General features: G+C 36.0%; 1 protein-coding gene across 5 annotated transcripts in view; it reads left to right on the top strand.

Annotated features, from left to right (window-relative positions):
- Positions 1–22139, top strand: part of COP1 (COP1 E3 ubiquitin ligase) — a 116192-nt gene extending 94053 nt beyond the window's left edge. For 3 of the 5 annotated variants that reach the window (XM_081026829.1, XM_081026825.1, XM_081026826.1), the window contains exons 18-20: positions 284–444; positions 19701–19745; positions 21800–22139. In XM_081026829.1, coding sequence (XP_080882955.1) covers positions 284–444; positions 19701–19745; positions 21800–21817 — 224 coding nt within the window. In that variant the 3' untranslated portion in view covers positions 21818–22139. Of the gene's footprint in view, positions 1–283; positions 445–9478; positions 9966–19700; positions 19746–21799 lie in introns of those variants that run through there. The other 2 variants (XM_081026827.1, XM_081026828.1) reach the window with 1 other exon arrangement.
- The last annotated feature ends 363 nt before the right edge of the window (positions 22140–22502 follow it).

Here is a 22502-nt window from a genome sequence, read left to right on the forward strand (position 1 = left end):
CCTTAGCATTGCTCTAAGTGATTTTTATATGGTAATTTCAGCCTTAGAATTACCAATATTATATCATTTAACTATGATTATTTCTTTAGTAAAGTATTGCTTTTTTTCTATGAATCCTTTTCTAACATGAGTCCCAAGAAATCCTGTGCTCTGGCCTTTCAAACTTAACCATAAAAGACTTTTGGTCTTTGAGCTTAAACATTGAGAAATAATTACCTTAGGAATGTACGGCCCTGATTCTGAGTTATCCTATTCTGAAATACTATTTTTTCATTGTTTTCAGGAAGCGAGAACAACTCTCTTTACCTGTACTATAAAGGACTTTCTAAGACTTTGCTAACTTTTAAGTTTGATACAGTCAAAAGTGTTCTCGACAAAGATCGAAAAGAAGATGATACAAATGAATTTGTTAGCGCTGTGTGCTGGAGGGCACTGCCAGATGGGGTAAGTTTTCATATCAGTTTTTTTCACCTTGGTGTCTTATATAATGCTTTATGTTTGTATATACACAGGTGAGTTTTTTAAACTTTAAATTATAAAGCGATATGTGATGTACATTTTCTGTTTTGTTTAGTGTTGCCTCACCAAAGGAAACAGGGATTTTAGGTAGTGATTGAAATATGAAACAGTGTCATGCTGACATGATGTCTCTTTTGTGTACCCATGGCATTTTGTGCATACCTCTGTTATAGCCATTCTCACATTATCTCTTTATCTCTCTCTATAAGACTGGAAATATGTCCAGAGTACGCATGGTATCTCATTTTCCTTATTGACCACATGCAGTATATACTCAATAAACGTTTATCTGAATCCGGTAGTAGGATGCAAAAGGTTTAATGTAGGTAAAGGGGAGTGGCCTGTATATACAACTAATTAAAAACTGTTTCAGGGCAGAATTGCTTTCTACAAAATACATTTATACAAGAACATTTAAGCCCATTTAATTTCTTAACATGAAAGTTAAGACTCCTAGGTTGCAAAACAATAAAGTTTCCTCAAATTTATCACTTGTTTATACAGTTTAAAGTATAAGCTTTCTAATAAGATATGTGAAGAAATAATTTTTTATCTTGATTTTTGTAAACAGCCATTCTTTAATGTCATCTTTTTTTTTTTAAAGTAGCTTTTTAGGTACTTCCTTGGTTGGTTTTATTTTTGACACAAAAAATTTTTACTTGATGGGTTCTTTAAGATATATGAGTTCCAGTTACAGTTTAATTAAATATATTCCAGTGCTACCTTGTTTAAAGTTGTTACTCAACTTCCAGTTTTGGTAATGGTAGACTAGGTGATTTGGACCAACCCATCCACTAAGGAGAACTAGAAAGTATATGTATTTTAAAATCAAAACCTGTTGGAAGGCATTGGCAAGTAAACAAGATAGAAAAGAATTACTGGCCTAGGACTGTGAGCCTGTCTTTTAAGTATACTTTTTGCCTAGAAGTATTTGCCAATTTTGGTGGAATGGCTAAGAGCACTTATGGTAGCTTCTAAGAGGCACAGGGTTTGGAGTCTAGCGCTCATCACTGTAGGTGAACTCATTTGGTTTAGGACTGCAGATGGTTGGAGTCTAGGGTAAACCAGTAGTAGATAAGCCCTCACAGTGAGTGCAACTCAACTTCAAATCATATCAATCCTGAAATTAAAGTGAGGTGATCCTGGTTTGCTAATGTCCACAGGATGCAAAATTAAATCCTCTCTGAGAGAACCTCTGAAGAAGATAATCTGAAGACTGCGTTTATTATTTTTTTCAAAATTGCAAATACAATAACTAGGGCACAGTTAAAAATAAACAGAAAAGGCAAGGCAACATGAATAAATCCAGCATAAGCAATGGACAGTAGAAACAAAATCACAACATCTCTGTATATTGGAGTTATCAGACATAACTTGAAAATATCTATGCTGACAAGATGAAAGACAGTATTAAAAATGTCAACTGGGAACTGAAAACTATTTTAAAAGTGAAAATCCTGGAACTGAAAAACTATAGTTACCAAAATTGAGAACTCTGAACGAGTTGAGTGGAAGATACTACACAGTTGAAAACAGAATTAGTCAACTTGTAGGTAACTTAGAAGAAAATATACAGAAGGAAGCATGGAGGGATGAAGTGATGGAAAAAAATACAGAAAAAAGATAGAGGATGAAGTAAGAAAATATAACATATTCAATAGGAGACCTAAAAGGAAAGATGAGAAATAATGTTGCTGAAAAACATATTTGAAAGGATTGCTGAGAACTTTACAAAATTGATGAAAGACATCAAGCCAGAGATTCAGTAAGCCTTTTTACCCCAGAGAATAAATAACTTGAAATCTACACTGTGAATAAAGATTTAATATCCAACCTGTACCCTGAACAGACTTAGCCCTGCCTGAAAATCTGAGTTTGGGTCTGCCTTCTCATAATACTATTTTGTGAAAATATACTGAGTTAGACAAAATGGAATGTTGTGTAGTAGGAGCTAATTATCTTAAATTTAATATGAAACCTCCTCTATGATGTTGCGTTTGGACTGAGAGAACTGTGAGTAGGCATATTGGCCTTATATCTGTGTAGAGTGAATGGTATAAGACGGGTCCAAGGCAAATCTGTGTCTGGAGATGAACCACATGCACCTGAACTGTCCTCGGCAGCTATGTGTAATCGTGTGTGGGGTGGGGAGAGAACCAAGAAACTGGATGTAAACCGTTGCTTGGCCTTCCGATGAGTTTGAAGATGCACGCGTGCTGAATTTTCTATCCTATATCCCTCTGTACAGCTCAGTAACTTAGTGCTAGATTAGAGCTAATTGTGTCTGATCCTGTTACCCCTCCTGGTGGAGGGACAGTCATACCTGGACCCATGGTAAAACTGCTGAAAATGAAACAGAAAGGGGAATTCTTAAATGAAGGCAGAGAAAAAGTACTGTCTTCAAAGGATTAGCTAGCGATTAGACTGACAGCCAACTTCTCAATGAAGCAATGGAAACCAGAAGACAGTGGAATGAGATTATCAGTGTTTGAAGGAAAATAACCTGCCAATCTGAAATTCTGTATCCATTGAAAATCTCTCAAGACAAAGGTACAATAAAGACATTGTTAGGTAAATAAATATGAATTTGCCACCAAGACGCCTACACTAAAGCAACCTATGAAGGATATTCTTAAGGCTGAAGGCAAAGAGACAGAAGACGAAGATCAGAGAGCTACATAAAGAAATGGAAAGCAATAAAAGTAGTAAATATGCAGTAAACCTAAATGCACATTGACCACTTAAAGGAATGATGCTTTGTTGGATTTAATAAACACAAGAATTAAGTACTTGACAATAATAACGTAAGTCAGAAGGATAAATGTAATTAAAATGTTCTCGATGCCTGGTCAAGGAAGGGGGTACAAGAATTAATTCATATTAGACTGAAAGGATACATATTGTACTTTATAGGATAACTTCTAAAATAGGTGGTTACATTTCTTAAAGTGTGCTATCTAGACCAATAAGTCATGATAAAAAGATTAAAAATTCTGCAACTCACTTAATTACTCTCACAGATTTATTTTAAATCTGATTCGTGTATAACTGTCACCTTGATTAGCCACAAAAAATAACTTCATTTTCTTAGATGAGACTCATTCGTTCATTTATATTCAACATATATCATGTGCATTCACAGTTCTAGATACTGGAGATAAACTGTGTGAACAGAAATGTAAAAAATATTCTGGCCTTCTTGGAGTTAAAATTTTATGTGCTGGAGGAGACAGAAAACAAATTAAGTTATTATATTAGAAGGTGATGAGTTATTGGAGAAAAACAAAGCAAGAAAGGGAGAGTGGGAGTGCTAGAGTAGGGATTTGTAGTTTTCAGCTGGTGGTGACAGAATGCCTACCTGAGTAGCTGAATTAGAGCAAAGATTAGGAAATAAAGATGTAATCCATGTTTAAATGGAGGAGAGAGTATTCCAGATGAAGCAAGCAGTTCAGAGGCCTTGAAGTAAGAATGTGATTCCTTCTTGTTCAAGAAAGAGAAAGAAGGGCAGTGTTGCTGTACTGCAGTGAGCCAAGTGGAGAGGAGGAGATGATTTCAGGGTGGAGAAGAACTACCCAGTAGAGCATTGTTTGCCATTGTAAGGACTTTGGCTTTTACTGGGAGTGAGTTGGGAGCCGTTGTAAGATTTTGAGCAAAGTAGTGATATAATCTGATTTAAATTTTTAAAAATTGAGTTTGGTTGTTTTGTAGAGAACAGACTATAAGGTGTCGAGTGGAAACAGGAAGGCTGTTGCAATAATCCAGGTAAGATAAAATAGTGACATACCAGTGAAAAGTAGTCAGATCCCATTCATATTTTAAAAGTAGAATCAGTAGAATTGCCAATAGATTGCATGTGGAGAATGAAAGAGAAAAGTCGGACACCGAGGTTTTTTGCCCAAGCAATTTAAAGAGTGGAGCTGCCATTTATTAAGATGAAGACGACTACCAGAGGCACGGTCTTAGAGGAGAAAACCAGGAGAGGACTGGCTAAGTTTGAGAGTTACTGAAAATACTAAGCGGAGATGTCAAGTTCGGAATTCACAGGAGACTTGTGAACTGGTTAAGCTTGTGATACTACCTGCCAGTTCAGTGGCCATGCCATGTTTGGCGTTCATAGCAGATCCTGGAGCCAGAGATACAAGTATGGTCAGCATATGGTGTAGCCAAGAAACTGGATAAGATTTCTCCAAAGTAGTGCGGTTAGAGATCGGCAGTAGTGTGAGTACCTTACTTGAGGGCACTTCAGGTTTCAGTGATTGAGTGAAGGAAGAGGAATCAACAAAAAGACGAGGAATGGTTATCAATAGTAAGAAAACTAGTGTCTGGAAAGCAAGTGAAAGATTTTCAAGGAGGAGGGATTGATCAGCTTTGGCTAGGACAAGCAAGATGAGCAAAACAATGAAAGGAGTGGTAAGACAGAAGCTTGATTGGAGTGCTTTTAACAAAGGGAAGGGAGAAATTGGAGATAGTGAAGTACAGAGAACTTTTGGGGGAATCATAAAACAAAACCACGTTTAATTTCACCTACGTTACTTTTTTAAGATACGAAATCAATCGCTGTGTCTAGAAAGGACAGATATTTCATTGTCTTTCTATACTTTATTTGTGTCCTACCTCACATAAATTAAGAATGAGTGGTAGATATATTCCCTTAGGACAGTATCTCAATATTATAAAAATTTAGGATACTTTTCAGCAGATTAAATTTTTGTCTAGCCTTGCTTTCTCCTATAACCTTCTTACACATACCTCTTTCTGGCCACTTCTGACTAAAAATGAACCAGTAATCTCAAGTCCTGTTTTGAACAATCAGCCGCGATCACATATAATTTCTATTCTTTTGATTTCTACCATCCTGCATGTAAACTGGAAAGAACTGCCCTTTTTTAAGATGTTGGCCACTTTATGGCATCTGCTCTCCTTTTATTTCACAGTGTTATGGGAGGTAACAGCACACTTCTCTCCCACCTGCACATTTGCCATGTGCTTTGTCTATTTTTGCTTTAAGACTTAACAATTCTTACTTTCAATTACTCCCTTTTAAAGACAGATATTTCTAATGTTTCTTTTAGTCTGAGAGACAGTACCTTATCCTTTGTCTCTCTTTTTTCTTTCCTAATATTTTCCCTGTGTCTAAAAGATCTTTTATTCTGTCATTTTAGGCTATGTCAACAGATTCTTCTGTCCTTTGTTCTTAGCTTGTTCTTGCAAAGGTGGGGCTCTAGCATTTCTATCACTAAAATGCCACAACCTCTTGTACATATTTAATTTTCAAAAAGAGTTTTAAGATAAATTTTATTTGAACTCTAGTGAAATACTTTCTTTAAAAGAAGAATTTTTATTGCAACTTAGATTCTTTCTAGAATATTTTAAAATGGTAATGGTTATTCTAATGAAGAATGCAGAATTCTTCGTTTTGTATTTTGTTTTTAGTTCATTATTTTAGTTTATTTGAAGACATTTTAATTGAAGATACATTAGTAGTTTGGAGTTATTGACATAAGGATGTTCTGTCATTGCCAGATTCTTAGGATTTCCCCTCAAGACTAAATCTTATTATTTGCATTGCCCATTTCAGTATTAACTTTTACGATTTTTTTAAAAACATGAATTTGTGAAAAACAACTATTTGGAATACCGTATATCACTTTACCTTTATTTAGGCTTTGGAATATAATTTCCTCATTGGTTATTTTTTAAATGTAAATGAAGAGAATTTAAGCATGTGTTTAATTTGCTGCAATCAAAAAAAATGTATTAGCTGTGTATTTGAAGAAGTGGTGGTAAATTCTAAAACTGGACCTGAATGTATTATGTCCATATAGGACTGCGTGTCTAAATATACTCCATTGGAATGATTATACAGTCTTTGAAATACATGTGGTTTGCTTATTTTCATATAGAGCAGTCAACTCTATACCTTTGAATATAGAGAGTGGTGGGCAAGTAAGTTGCAATTTCAATTCATTTTCTGACTCTACTTGAAAAATTTCCCATAATTTATTTGGCTTCTTGTGTCCAGATGCGTCAACTTTGATAAACTGCCTTCCAGAAAAGTTTATTTCTATTTGCTCTTGCACCAAGAAAATCCAGAGGTTTCCATTTCAACATGCCCATAAAACATGGAGTATAATGCCAATATCTTTGCCAGTTTGAAAATATCTTGTTAGTAAAATAAGTGACGATATTTTATCAGTTGTTTCCATAAGCAATTTTTTAAAATGTTAAGTTCTGATTTTTTACCAATTATATACTTACATACTGAGAATTGTCTTTTTTAAAAGAAATTCCTGTTTGAAAGGGAAATACCATGCAACTGAGATACTGTTTTATAATCATAGTTTTTTGGCAATTTGGTATTAGTAATTCTTATCTATTCCACTATCTCCACACCCCACATTCACCTTAAAAATAATGCCACAAAACTAAGGTAAATTTGGGACAATACTCTTTATTCTTTCTTTCTATCATGTCTTTATCATCACTTCTTAATTCAGAGACTGGAGTTAGGTAAAGGCGATTATACATGTTTTGTATCTGTGGATCCTTCTGTGGCATGAGTCTTATCTGAAACTGTTGGAATGAAGTATAATAAATTGATTCAAGAATGTGAATGACTATTTCTGTTCTTAAGTGATCAGATATGTATAAAGGGAACCTATAGTGTTGTTGGAGGCACGACCTGAGTCCATGGTACTGTGTTTCCCCGAAATAAGACCGGGCCTTAATAATACAATACAATATAAGACCAGGTCTTATATTACTTTTTGCTCCAAAAGATGCATTAGAGCTGATGGTCTGGCTAGGTTTTATTTTTGGGGAAACGGTAACTCCTGCTGAGGCTGCAGATACCCTAATCTTTGTTTTATCAGCTCTGAACCACATCATACATAGTTATCTAATCTTGGGTCACCAATTCTAAATGGATATCTAATGGTAAAAACCAGTCCTTGTAAAGGACCCTTAAGACTCCCTTAGCTCTTCAAAAGTGACCAAAAAAAAAACCCTCACAAAAAATGTGTAGTCTATCCTCAGGAGAAGCAATGGTTATTAAGGGACATTTTCTCTTGTGGCTTGAAACACTGGGAATCATATTAAAAGTTTCTGTAATGAGAGTGAAGGATGTCAGAATAATGATTTCCCTAATTTCCCTCCCTGAAACCAAGTCCAGCAAAATTTGCCTTGGATATGCATCAGCTGTGTTATCATACAATACATACTATACAAAGTTGAAACTGTATTAGGCAAAAGCATCTTAAGGTTTATGTCTTATTTCTAACAAGTCAAATTTTATGTAATGAAACACTTAGTATTTTTAACTAAAACTCTGTTCTTAAGCAGATCTTTTCTTTGCCTAAATCTCTCATGATTTCTACACATTAAAAATATTTGCTGACTGAATTAATAGATTGCCTTGTACTGTTATTTGTGTTCATAGCCCTTGCTAACCTGCAAACTCCTTGGGAAAAGGCATCATAATCTACTGAGTAAGAAGAGCACAGACTATGGAGCGAGGCTGCCTAGGTTCAAAGCAGATTAACCACTTACTAGCTCTGTTACCTTGCTCAAGTTTCTTAACTGCACTATGCTTCAGTTTCCTCATCTATAAAGTGCTGATGAGAGTAGTAACCTAATCTCTCAGGGTTTTTGTAAAGTTAAAATAAGTTAATGTGCATAAAGGGTTCAGAATAATTGTGGTATATAGTAAGAGCAATGTAAGTGTTTGCTATCAACATCATTCATTCTTAATTACTTCTAGCACCAAGCAGATTGTTTGCACATAATGTGTAACTAATATATAATTTTTGTAATGAATGATACAGTCCTTCAGGCTTGGTCTTTATCATGTTTGTTGCATAATTAATTAAATAGTATTTGAAACCAAAGAAATGATGGAGTAGAGATGGTAGATATTTCTAATATCTAAGACTCTTAAAGCTCAATGGTAATATCAGCACTACATCAACTTAAGAAACCAGTTTTCCTGATTGAACATTCATGAGTATCTATATAATTTTTTTCGTAATGACCCTTTTGCTCCGGGGGATATAATCTCCAGACTTTTGCCTATTTTCAAAATCAATGAAGAAGTTAAAGTATGTGCAGCTATTGGAGAACTGGTATTTATTTTTGGCTTAATATTTTTATTCGATGTATAGCCTGTTTGTTCTTCCCTTTCCCCATTGCATTAGCACTATTTCACAATTCTGTTTTCTTTCAAAGACACTTAACACATCTTTTTCCGATTTATATGTTTTTACCTACAAGATAAGCATTCCCCTCTGACTCAATAAATGCTGTGTATAAAGCATCAGATGGCACTAAATACACGGGATGTTAAAGCACATGTGAAAAGCCAGTCTGCTTCCATTACAGTGCAGAAGACATCTATCATAAAGTTTATTTATACCAATGATTTTCAAACCTGAGTGGTCATTAGAATCACTTGGGATCTTTCCAAAACAATGAATAAATAACAAAATAGTTCTACTTTTAGACCCATGAATCCATGTTTTCAGAGAGGAAGGGAGGAGGGTAGAGAGCTGTGTTTTGAAAAGTTCCCCAGGTCTCCTTGGAAAATATATAAACAATCAAGTATGGGAACAGCTGATTCATATTACCACATAGCGACCAAGACGCGTAAAGGGTTCTGCATCTGCTAAAGAGGGAATATTGTAATTATGACTACCTAATGTCTGTTAGATTTTGCTACTCCCTTATCCCTCTCAGGAAAAAACACAAACAAAAAAATAAGATGTGGTCTTTTTTCTTTAATTAAAAACAAAAAACTGCTTTTAATATATATTGACTTCCTGTGCTTACAAGCTATTTCTCGTCCTAAATTCTTCATTGAGCACTGAGAAGACAACATAGGAGCTTCTTTTCTTTCTTCCCTTCTTTCTTCATTTCTTTTTCTCTTTTTCCTTTTATCTTTCCTTTCCTTTCTTCTTTCCTCTAGCCGGATGGTTTATAACCCTTTAGAAAATTTTCCTGACTGGAAGAGGGCCAATCTGAATGAACTCTTGTCTGTCTTGGGCGTGGAAGTAAAGAAGATTCTGAGCATTGGACCCTGACTTCCAGGAAGACTGTGGCTCCCATCTCCACCTGAGTGCCCCGCTCTTCCCTTAGTGTCCATACTAGAATGAGTTGGGGAAGTAGAAAAGAGAGGAGACAGAAGGTGGTGGAAACCTGTCATTTATTTCTTCGTTAAGTAAATTACTTTAACTATTCTTTCACCTTAATGTCCAGTACCATATGGACAACCTCTGTGAAAACAGTTGTTACATTAGATGTTTTATGGTGAACATTGTAATCAACAAAATATGATTTAATGGGTCTGCTAGTTGATATTTTAAATATTTCATTGTCATGTTTATATGTACTGTAATGGAACTTGACCTATATTAGAATGGTTCTTACAATTTTTTCTCATTAAATACCTTTTTAAAAATAGTGTTTGTCTTCTGAAGTATGCCAGTTTTTAAGCCTAGAACAGACTTAAATCTTTAAGCTACTTGGTTTTTATCTTTTGCTTTGGTTTTTATTAAAAGGAAAAAAACAAATATATTAATTTGAGAATACATTCTGAATTATGCCGTTAACCTAAAATAATTTTTTTGCCCCACCGTGCTTAAAAGTGTCTAAAACTATTTTGAGATGGGAAGGGATTTAACTTTGATTTCTAAATATTTATCTTTTGATAGTTCCTACACATTTCCCATATTAGCAGTAGAAGAAAGAGAGTGAATATTGAATATCATTTCATTGACTTAAAAGGTTTTAATAAATACTACTTGAATTGGTTTTATATGCTGAAGTATATGTATGGGAAAACATGATTATTGTTTACAGAATAAAACCTAAGCTTCTTTATGTGACATCTAACACCCTTTTTCATCAGGCCTCCACCTACCTGTCTAGTATGGTCACCTACCACTTGCATAGGCACATTTAACACCTTAGTAACAATTGAATTGCTTGTAGTTCCTCAAACACTCCATGTCGGGTTCTGTTTTGCTTTGTTTTGTTTTTTCCTTTGACCTTGCTGCTCACTGCGCCCAGACCCTTTCCTGCACTTCTGTTTCTTACGTTAGGCTGGAAGCTCTTTAAGTCGTGTTGAGCTTTGTAGCTACAAAAGTAGAGTGTTCATTGGGTAGATGACTATCATTAGATTGATCTAGTCGTATCTTTTTCCCATTGTAGAAATGGTTGGTACCATATTTCTAGTGGGGTATCCTTCAAACTTTTCTGAGTATTTCTGGTGATAGAAATCTCCTGCTACAAGGAGGAGATCTATTTTTCTAACTCTACATCTTACAGTTGCCTCAAAAGAACAGCTCGTACCTCTTTTTCCTCATCACTTCATGAACAGTAAATATTTAAAATTTTGTGTAATGTTCAAGAACTTCTGGCTCCACATGCAGTAAAAGTCAACATTTTCTGAATTAATTTTAATTATATTAACCCACTCTTTACCTCACTTTTACTTGACTCCTTTGAGGATAGAGTAGCACTTGATAATGTAGGCAAAGAGTTAAACACTGCTTTCTATGAAGTTATACTGATTTTGTGTATTTTACTTTGTCATTGGATGAGTTTAAAATATGGCACTCAGAGGATGAAAGAAAAGAGAAAAATAGGACATTTACTAGTCTATGTAAACCATACTCGTATAGGTAAGAACCCAGTTCTCAGCTTTCCATTCTGTTTTATTTATTTTAAATTCTCATGGATCTCCATTTGTGAAGTTAAACTTTATTAAATTTCTGTGAGCCATGTCAAATTCAAGTACTGAATATACTTTAACAAAATAAATTTGTTATAGATTTATAAAAGTATTACAAATATGTTTTTGCATGTATAATCATTCTCACTAAACTCAAAAGATCCCTTAGGTTAAAAACTCTTATCCTATTTATCTTGGTATTCTTGTCCTTGTGTGGGATCTTATAAGTAAGTATTTATAAAATTAAAATAAATAACAATAAACAACTACATCTTTACTCTTCACTTTCCTCTCACCAGCCCTGTGACCAAAAAGAAGAAAAATGCAGATTTTTTCTTTCTCTGAGTTCAGCATTTATAAACAGTTTTTAAATATCTTATGCTAGTGTTTTCAAATTATGGGCTACTGATCATGTGCTTCAGAATTATTGATTACCTGGGACATGTATTAAGAAAGTAAATTTCTAAACCCCTAACTTACTAAGTCAGTTTCTGAGGATGAGATTCAGGAACCTCTGATTTTGTTCTTGTTGTTTTTTGTGGGATGCATAATTCTCTTCTTTTGTTTTATTAAATAGCCTAGAATTTCATGGAGAAGCAAAGATCCCATCCCTGACAGATCTAGTCTAATTAATTTTTTTTTTATTTTCAAAGATCCTAAATGGCCACCAAAAAAAGGTGAGGTCAATTTAAATCAGGCAGTGAGCTCTTTGGGAATATATTTTGTACAACCAAAAAAAATTTATTATGAAATGCAATTCCTTTGATTTTTCCAGTCAGCCTCTGACCTATTAAAATCGTTTTCTTTTGGCTTTATCATTCTTTTAAGTCATTTAAGTCTAAAACTTCCAGATCATTACTGTTACATCTCTTTTTTATCTTGTGATTATTCACCAAACAGCAATAATACTTGCTTTGAACTATCTCCTATATTTATCTCTTATTTTCATTCATTTGTGCTTTTCATGTCCTCATTCCTGTTCCTCTCCTCCCCTCACAGATTACTTCTAACACTTTTGTATCCCCTTTAACCTACCTTTGTACACCGCTACCAAATGTCCTTAATCATTATACAGAGGAATTCACATAGAGTCCAATATTGCTTATTACCTGTAATTGACCCTAGGTCATTCAGAAAAGTTTTTCAAAATCAATATTTCATGTATCTCCAACTTGTATATTTGGCCATCATTAAAGATTAAGGGGAAATTTAATAAATATATTTCCTAAACTTGATTATTTTATCTATTTCACTTAAGGTTCCTTTATCTAATTTAAAAATTGTATTTTTCCCTCACAATTAAATATGAGCCTTAAGAAAATCCAGTTTCTTATAATTATAGAAAAAACCACAGAAGAACTGATTCAAATGTGGCTCAGATTTCACATTTAAGTAATTAAATAGGAAGTTGGCCTTCAAAATAAGAATAGAGTAATCATGGATGTGATTTTAAATGTCATTCCTCTCTCATTTAATTATTTCTCTTTCCTCATGGGCTTGATCTTAGGCATTACATCTAAATGGCTACCTGTATTCAAGATTTTCAAGGATCTGGAATACAACCTTATTTCTATTTTCTAGCACAAAGCATCTATAAAGAAAGTTTTTTCATTGTCCCATATTCCTGTTCTCACTTGTGAACTTGTATTTGTGTTGTTACCACATATCTGTATCACCTTTCTCCCTTTCCCACTTACCTATATTCTCTCATCTTTTCCCAGCCCAATCTTTCCTTTTCTATCCATCCCTCTCTTAACCCCTCTCCTTGGTTTCTGGTTTCTCACAACTACTGCTATACCTGTAGAATGCACTCTACCATCTGCCATTCAAGGATTTCTTTCTATAATGGTGCTTAAGTCGTGTGGCCCCAGTTATATTCCTTGCTTCGACTTTGAGAGCAAAAGATAACACCAGCAACTGCCTTAATAAGAGCTACTTAGTTTCATAGAAAAGAGTTAGAATTAAGATGAAATTTAAGTCCACTTCACCTGGAGAGCCTATTTTGTGTTTTTAATCAATTTTAAAAGATCATGAATACGGTGACAAGAATAACAGTAGTACAGTCATGCTTGGGACAACGGCCCTTTAATGGTGAAGAAATTTAGATTATCGTATTTTAATAAGAACAACTGCCACTTTTGTTTGGTGCCTATAATAAGCATGTGGGCCTTTTTGGTTAGATACTTCACTGTGTTTTCTTTGAGTTTTCATAAAAATGGTTTGAAGTACCTAAGATGGTTTATAGTTGAAGAAATTGACTCTCTAAGAGCATTAAGAAATACTGTAGCAGAACGAAAAGATGAGTCCAGGTCTCCCTGTCTTAAATTCATTGCCATTTCTACTGTGTTACACGGTATCCCTAAAATAGTACAGAACTCTTGAAACAGTTTTGCCAGAGTATTCTGGAGGAATTTTTCAAACAGAGCCCTTAGAAATGCACATTTCCATGCTTGGAGAACCTCCTAACATCCATCAGCAATACAGTCAGTTTTCCCTGTTAGGTATGCCATTGCAAGCACATAGTTCTCAAGCTTTATTCATGACCATCCAAAGGTCTAGAGGTATCGACACGTGAGGGAAATTGTAGGTGTCTGGAGGTAATGTTTGAGTGCTGGGTGGCAAGAAAAATTAAGTGGATTAGGGCCGCTTGGCGAGACGGGAGAAGACTTGGGAAAGCATTGGGAGTGAAGGCATGGTGGCGAATGCGTGATATTTTTGTGTAACTCAGTCCTCTTTCCTTTGTACATGGCCTTTACAACCTTTTCTCCCTGCGTAAAGATCACTTTGAATTTGTATGTTGAGTGTGCCTAATTTTTAGTGGTTCTTTTTCTATTATTCGAATCCTTCTTATTTCCCATAGCTTATTTGAATGTGTTAAAGACTGTTTAAATGAGAATTTGATGCAATCAGGAAGTTAGTATAGAAAAGACTGGATAAGAGAAGCGTTCTTAGTAATGAAGCACACCAAAAATGGAACCTGCAGGAGCCAACCATGTGGACAAATGAAGTGTCTTTGTCTACACATTGCAGGGGTCCTACATAAACACGGAGGTCTCTGTCTGGCTTAGGACAGCTGACTAAGGCTGATCGTTCCCCTCCATACAACCCGTAAAACCAGCACTCCAGCGACTGCTTTCCTTGCCATTTTATTTACTATCTCTGTTGATTAAATGTAGTGGATTATTAATAGACATCCAAGTGACGTTACTTCTTTATCAATCTTAACTAGTTTTTGAGGATTCTTAGGGTTTTTGAAAATAGGTATATGTTTAAGGAACCTACAGCCAAGAAGTGAAATGAATATTGAAATACTATTTTTCTGAGGGACCACATTGGCTTAACTAATCCAGGGTTGTCAGTAAAGGTCAACTGACATATTTCAGACATGAAGAAAATAATCAGAAGTGGCTTTCATGAAGATTTTGTCACTAAGAATTGGTTTGTCATTAAGAAAGTGCTATTTCCAAAATATGGCTTCGGTAATCTTTTACTGTAACAAAATTTCAGAGATGACCATTTCCAGGGGAAAACTGGTTGGTTATTAAGTATTAACTTCTTACTACGAAATTTGAAATGTTAGTTTTGCATGGCATGTGTTCTATAGGTTGGGGTGGTGCAGTATGAGGGGTCAGGGGGGGAGCTGCAGTGACATTTCAAATGCACTGAGGTGTGACAGTGCCTGGGTGTGCTGGTAAACAGGCTACAGCTGGATTTATTTAAAACTGATGCTGTGAGGATCCTTGTTTGTGGTTCTGAAATTCCCACATTCTTACTCTAAGCAGTTATGGCATAAGATAATTGAATAACTAGCCTTATTTTTCTAGGCTCTTCAGAAGTCCTTAGTGTACTCTAGCCTTCATTTTAATGAACCATCTTAAAATTTTCTACTCGTATTATTTTTGCTCTGTTTTTTGCATGATAAATTCAAATCTAGATTCAAGGCCCTTCACTGAAATGACCTCTGGTTAAAAATCATGAACACAAATATTATTTAGGTCTTGAACAAAAGAGAACAGAATACCTTATGACTGAACCCATTTCAACATATGTGTACAAATATATTTGAGAGGTGTGCCCACCACTCTTTAACACTTTCTAGGAAGTCTCAACCAAGGCCAAGAAGTGGAATCCTTTCCTTGTGTTTTTAAATGTTTGCACTACCCCTACCTTTGTGAGTCTACTAGCTGCCATATTCATCCATGTAACTGCGGGTGTGTCTTCACCCTTTTCTGCAAACTGTCTCCTTACTAACTTCAGTAAAGCTTGTAGATGACAGCAGGCTTCCACTCACACCAGATATGTGACTGTGGGAGCCACGTGATCCTCGTATATGACAAGCAAAGCTGATGGTGTTAATTAAAGCTGGATTGATTTGACTGGAAAGGCAAAGGAGTATTTTGTACGCTGCACCAATACCATCAGTTACACATCTTTTTTCACTATTTGCGGTTTGGTGAAAGCTCGGGCTTCGATCCTCACAATATAAAATTTCCATCCCATTATCAGATGGATATTTACTGTTTTTATGCTGTAATGCTTAAAGATTGGATGGAACTATACCTACTTTTATGGTCAAGGATATGCTAGCATCACGGACAATCGGATAAGTCACGGTATAGCTGTACTAGCTTTTTATGTCAGGTGCTCACGCCTGCTGTTAAATACTTTTAATATCCACCGTGAAAGCAGCTTGTGGTATGTGTGCCCTAATTGTGAACACAAGTGCATTCAGATACCAAGTTAAAGGACTAGGTCTTACCAGAAAAAATGGAAGTTGGGGGCAGGGAGGCAATATGACAACCTGTGGTACTTTGCCCTACAAATTCCAGTTGACCTACAGATACCCTCAACTTCTATCTCTGTCTCCTCCACTTAATGAGTCTTCTGTGGTCTACTTAGATTCCTCTGGCCTCTATTTAGGATTCCCCCTTCTTTGCTACATGGTCCAGAAATTGCCTCCAAGCAGAAAGCTAGGGCAATTATAAGACTCCCTTCATTTGTTTTCCTTCTCACGGAGATCCCAGCCCCGTACCGCCTGTCATGTCCAGTGTCATCATATATTTTGTTTCGTTTTCTAGTTGGTTATAGTAGAAGAGGAAGTCCATTCCATTTGCTCTGTCATGGCCAAAAATGGAAGTTGTTTGGTTTTCTTTTTTTTACATATTTAAATCTATGGTAAAATTAATTGACATTTAAAATCAATCTGTCTGTCTGTAGGAATAAATCCTCCCATTGCAAACTTAAGTGAATGACTGGTTATCTTTCAACTTAGGATTTGAATGTATTAGCTGTGATGGCACTTTTGTAGGCAAGCTAGCAAAGAGGAAACTCTTCCAGTGGATGCAGTTTTGTTTCATTGTAAGTTATATATTAACATTATCACTCGCTTTATCAGTAAGTTAGTGTGTGTTTGTGTGTGTCTCCTATTTTTATAAAAGACTTGCTAATTTTTCCATTATCTTTTCTTAATTTCTTTATATTAAGAAGAAAATACTAAGTGCAGTATTAGCTTGAGGAGAGCTCTATAGCAAAACTGCCAGTTTCAAAGAAAGAGGGAGAAAATAATGAGAATGACTGGCTGGCAATTTTATTTCACTTAGCAAATTAAAAAACAACCCTTTGAGCCAGAACTTATTTATGTAAGGGCTACTGAAATTACCAGTCCTTCAAAATGCACACAAGAATCACTCAAAACCTGCAGTAGTAACCGTGTACTTACCATTTCCATACCACTATGCTGAAGTAATATACCTGGCTTTATTTTTCTGTTGCATGCAAAATTAATTTATCTTAAATCAGCACATGGCTATCTGAAAGATAGGTTAATCCTAAATCCCTTTTGTATTAGTTCATGGTCTTTGCAGGGAGGGGGCATACTGAAGTGTGTGAAACTTATTTTTCTTTCATTGTTTGGGAATTTGAATAGTTTTGAGTGTTTCTAAGAATTTTTAGGACACTCTGTCACCTATGTGTTAGTCCCAAAAGACAAGCTCCAACTAGGCAATCATTTCCTGTGTTTGCTTATTTGTGAATGAAATAATCTGTCCACAGGAAAAGGTGTGTAGAGATAACCCTCTGTGTAGCATCTAATTTGACGTCATCTGTTAACGCCATAAGAGTTCTGAGGTTACAAAAAGACATTGTTTATTCATGTTGAATAGTTATCAGATGTCTTCGTTCTTGGGGTTAGTATAGTAATTGCACAGGCTTCAAACTACTTTTATGTGGTGATCTAACTAGATTCTCTAATTGAGCGTAATCTTTTATACTGTATGACAATATACTAGACTTTTCCCAACTTCCCTTCCTCTAGGAATTAGAAGTTTAATTTATGTAATTCATAATCCCTCTAACTGGCAGAAGTAGATCCTCCCTACCCCCAGGCTGAGTCCTCATCTCTACTGGTCTCTGTGCCTTCCTCCTTTGTATTAAAAGGTGACGAGAACTGAAGTGGCAGAAAGAGACAGAGCTTCGGGCTATAAATTTTTCATCATTCTGACACTATGTTCCCATAGCAGAGGGAGCAATTTTGGGTGACTGCAGCATCTAATGATGGTGGTGTTGCTTTCCTGGAAATTGGAGTCTTTCCTCATACAGAAGCTAGATTGATCGATGCTATTTCTGGAAGGTGTTCACAGAAGAATCGTGTCTAAGTCCTCTGGTGGCAGTTGTGATATCCCACAGTGTGTTGAAAGTTCTTGCTAGAGAAAAATCCATATTACACTACACAGTGCCTGTTTTTATTGTTTTATGAGGCAAGCATAGGATTTCTGCTTTTTGACCAACTCAGAGTGAGTTATTTATATTCCCTAAGGATACCCAAAACTCACTCTATAAATTGTATATGACATGAGAACCGTCATAAGGAAGTGAAGACCCAAAGAAACGGGCCTGCGTATTTTATGCGTGTTTGAGGAAGAGCGGGTAGTAGAAATGTGGCGGGTTAAGGAGCATGAGGTAATCGGTGTAATCTGGGGGACACTTAGAAAGGCCTGTTTGTTCATATTCTTCTTGGGATCCCTTTGTGTTTGGAGATAAAGGTGGTTCTTTTCCTCTGCCTATAATTGGGCACCTCTCACATGAGGGTTTAACGACCTGTTATGGAGGAAGGGGATGGTCAGAGTGACCTTCTTGCTTCTGTTGTTTTCTCAAACTCTGTAAGCTTAAAATATGCAATATGCCAAGGTGCCATATCTTGGGGTTGTGTGACTGGGACCTCATCATCAGTTCCTATGTCCACTCCAGAAAAACATGTCTTTATTCATTCTTGATACAACTGCGACCATTGTTATCACTTCCAACTACATCCAAGGAATATTCTAATACCAGAAATTTTAGGGCGCAGTGGAAGAAATTATTTCCCGTTACACCAGTAGCAAAAACATGAGCATTTTTCAAATTACTAGGAATCAAAGAGAATGCAAAAAAGTAGAAATGCATAAGTTTGTAGAGCACAGATTCCTTATGGCAAGGTAATTAAAGTGTAACTGAGATTAGCTTAAGTAACTTCCCCAGTATGTATATCAAAAGTTTTCTTTCTTCTCTTCATCACTTTGTCAGATCCTATCCTTCATTGAGTTTTCTCATAGCTGTTATTTGGACTTGGTCTTTCCCTCAGCCATGTGGCCACTGGCAGTTTGGAGTCTATTTACCTCCTTTTAGCTGCCTATGCTGAAAAGCAAAGAGACTTCTGCACTGTTCGAAGCTCCAGAGCCCTGTTAGACTCTTCACTTTCAACAGGAGGCAGGTCCCAGCTCTTCCTATGTAATGAAATTCCTTCTGGTAAACTCAGTCTTGCTTGTTCCTTTTCCTACCTTTCCTACTTTCCAGAGAAATGTTTTACCCCCCTAAAGCTTAGTGTATAAAACTACGTTACCACATAAGTTCTGTTTCAAGTAATCACCAAGGTTATTAAAAATGCATATACTGAATGGTAGAATAATTAAAAAGAAAGATATCCTTCCTTCCAGATGAATATTTATTTTTTTGTTTTCCTAATACCAGATAGCTATCCGTAGAGATTTATTGCAGAGATGTTCTGTGTTTACATCAATTACTGGTGTTTTATGAGAGAAAATGAATGAATGGGGAGTTTTCAGTGGAAAGGATTATGTACTTTGTTTTTCTCAAGTCATTTTGATTTATGTTTTATTTCAGTCTTTGTTTCTCTTGCCTTTCCTTCTTGTAATAATCTATTTCTCTTTTATTTTTCTTTACATTTGAAAGTTTCCTACTCTGCTTCCAACTTTATTATTTTTTATTAAAACTTAGTCCTCAATATATTGGGTTTTGTGTTTAAAATTCATAGTTAAAAACGTATTAAACTTGGTTGTCCACTTTAGATTCTATTAGTGTCCTAGGTTGAAATAAAGAAAGATGAAGAGGAAATTATTCTCTTGGACTGTCCTCCAGAAAAATCTTTCTCTGTGCTTTAAAAGTTCTTGTTCTTTTCTAGGAGTCCAATGTGCTGATTGCTGCCAACAGTCAGGGTACAATTAAGGTAAGCGTTTCATACGTCTCCATTTAATAATTCAGTTCCATTTTTAGGCTGTAACATGGAAATAGAGTTGTACTAAGCCTTAGAAATCTTTCCAAATCATGGGTCTCTTTCTGCCTGTAAATGGTTGTGATTCAAGGTGAAAGAAGAAGTTGCCTGCACCTGTGGAGAAGGTGACAGTACTTATTAGAGGTCATATGAACGCTGAGTGGATTGATAGGTGCTCAAGATGAACAGCAGATGAAGCCTCTTCAGCATTCCCTGTGGGCCAGGTGCTGTTTAGCTTCTGTTCTGCCAGGGCATTGTGGGCAAGGTCCAGGAGATAGCAGGGCATGCTTAGACATTCACCAGACTTGACAATATCCTCCTCTTGTTTAACTCTTCCTCGTGTTTCTCCTCCGTGAGGGAAGAAAAGGCGTTTTAGTGTTCATTGAAAATTGATCATGAGGTCATGCCATTAGTGTAATCCGACAATGAATGTGTCTCGGCACACCGTCTCAGTCACTAATTCACACATAGTTCTCCACCCGTGTTTCTTTGTAGTTAGGATAAGCTCAAGGAAGTACAAATTGTATTTATTTATTTATACCGCTGGATATTTAGCACATGGGCATGATACGTTGGATAACTAGATCCTGAGCTAAGAAGTAAACTTTTAAACAAAGTGCCATTTTGGAGGAGGTTTTTAGTACATAGGTTTGAACAGCACTTACTCTGTGGATACCAGTTACAGAGATACGAGTATAAGGTGGTTGTTGTTTTTTGTTTGTTTGTTTTTATAATATGTCCTATTACCCCCAACACTTAGCATTAGTTTTGCCATGTCTTCTTTCCATTTATCCTGAGTAGATAATGACCCAGCAACCAAGGGAGCTCCCCAAGCCTAACACAGTCTTACACAGATGAAAGGAGCAAACTCAAAGCAGAAGAACTGCACTGTTACCTGACCAGACTAATTTATGTGGTATAGTCCTTTCAATGCAGCTAGTTTCTCTGTTTTTGAAAGGCTCGTTATAGAGCCAGGGACAACTTAAATGAAAGCCAGGCTTTTGCACTGATCACTGTCATGTTCTGGAAGCTTAAGCAGACGGTAGAAGGTCTTGGAATCTGTTTTAAGCGGCTCTCTGTGGTCTCAGTCTCTTATTGTTACAGCAGGCCATTATGCACCTTGCTCTTCTGTAAGTTTGGCCTTCGAGGCCACTGGGATTGCTAACGTATCTGTAGCTCAATGCTACACATACACTTACAGAATCTCAGTGACAAATCTAAGAGTTTGTTCAACAGCATTGACCTCTTGTGCTGAGTGGCCTGCTTGCTGACTGTGACGATAACCATACGGAAGCATAGGTATGCGTCAGGCCTTAGCACAGCAGGAGGGGAGAAGTTGCTTCCGCAAGTTTCTGCCACCTAGAATTGCCAGCTCCATCTAACCTAATCCTTTCTGACAGTGGATCGTAATTTTTTTCATGTTCTATGTCCTTTTTTAGCCACTTATTTTATTACTCTTTTCATAATTAATCATTACTTGTTCTTATTTTTAGTTTTAGCAATACCACAACTTCCTTGTATGAAAACATACTGCTTTCATAACCAACAAAATATCTTGATACCACATGATTAGGAAATGAATAGAGTAATAGGAAAAGGAAAGGCAAGATCTTAGGCCTTTAATCACTGTAAACTGTTTATCGGTAGAAGAAATAAATAGATTAAAATCCTGACCAGCACAGCGACTTAAAATTTTCTTAAGAATGTGGAGATACCAACATATATGTCAAAAGTGTTCCATCCATGCTATGCCAGTTTATCCGTTTGTTTTGAGTGGTTTACCTTGAAAGCTTTCTACTTAACTGTGGAGATAACTAAGCAGTTCATGCAACTATTGAGTTGAAGGTAAGAAAGGAGTATGTCTAATTCTTCCAAATTCGTTGACATTTTAGCAGTTAGGAAAAGTTTTCTTGATTTGGTTCTCCGTTTACAATATAGTAAAGATTCATTAAACTCTTTCTATACATTAAAACTGTTTTACTAAACTGAGACTTTTTTTCCCCAATTAGGTGCTGGAGTTGGTATGAAGGGTTTATGCAGTAAAATTGTACTTGATCCTTCTGACATACATCTGCAGCTGACAATGAGAGAAGACAGGAACTGTCATGTCATGTCTCTCCCCAAAGTCATCATGGGTTTTGGATTGCTTTTGAGTATTTTTTCTTCTACTGTTTTTCCTCCTTCATGACCTTCGGGACATTGGGAATTCCCAGTGGACGCCACCATCGATGTAACTTGATGGACTTTGCTGCCGTTGGTGGTGTGGTGATCCAATTTTTGTGATAGGGAAACAAATTCTTTTGAAATAAAAATAAATAACAAAAAATAATAAAAGTTTATTGAGCCACAGTTGAGCTGGGAATGTTTTTGTCGAATGTGGCAAGAGATGATAATCTTTTTCAAGAAGTAGCACACGTGAACTGAAGAATAATGTCCCAATGAATCCTTTTTAAGGTCCATGTTTCCCGACCTCTTTGGAATTATGCATGTCAATGTAAATATAAAAGTGTACAGCTTCCTTTCAGTGAATTTAATGTTTACAGTAGGTGGTGGGAAGGTTAATAACTTTACCTTATGAATTCTTTCCTTCATTCTCTGACCAGATTTATATCATCAGCAAGTACTATACTCCTCAGTCCCCCTGGATCTGACCAAGGATCTAAAATTTTGGCTCATTGAGACCACATTCAAACAGAAAGGGAATGTCAGTCT

This window comes from Rhinolophus hipposideros (genome assembly GCF_964194185.1).
Source record: "Rhinolophus hipposideros genome assembly, chromosome: 19".
In the NCBI taxonomy this organism is placed as follows: Eukaryota; Metazoa; Chordata; class Mammalia; order Chiroptera; family Rhinolophidae; genus Rhinolophus; species Rhinolophus hipposideros.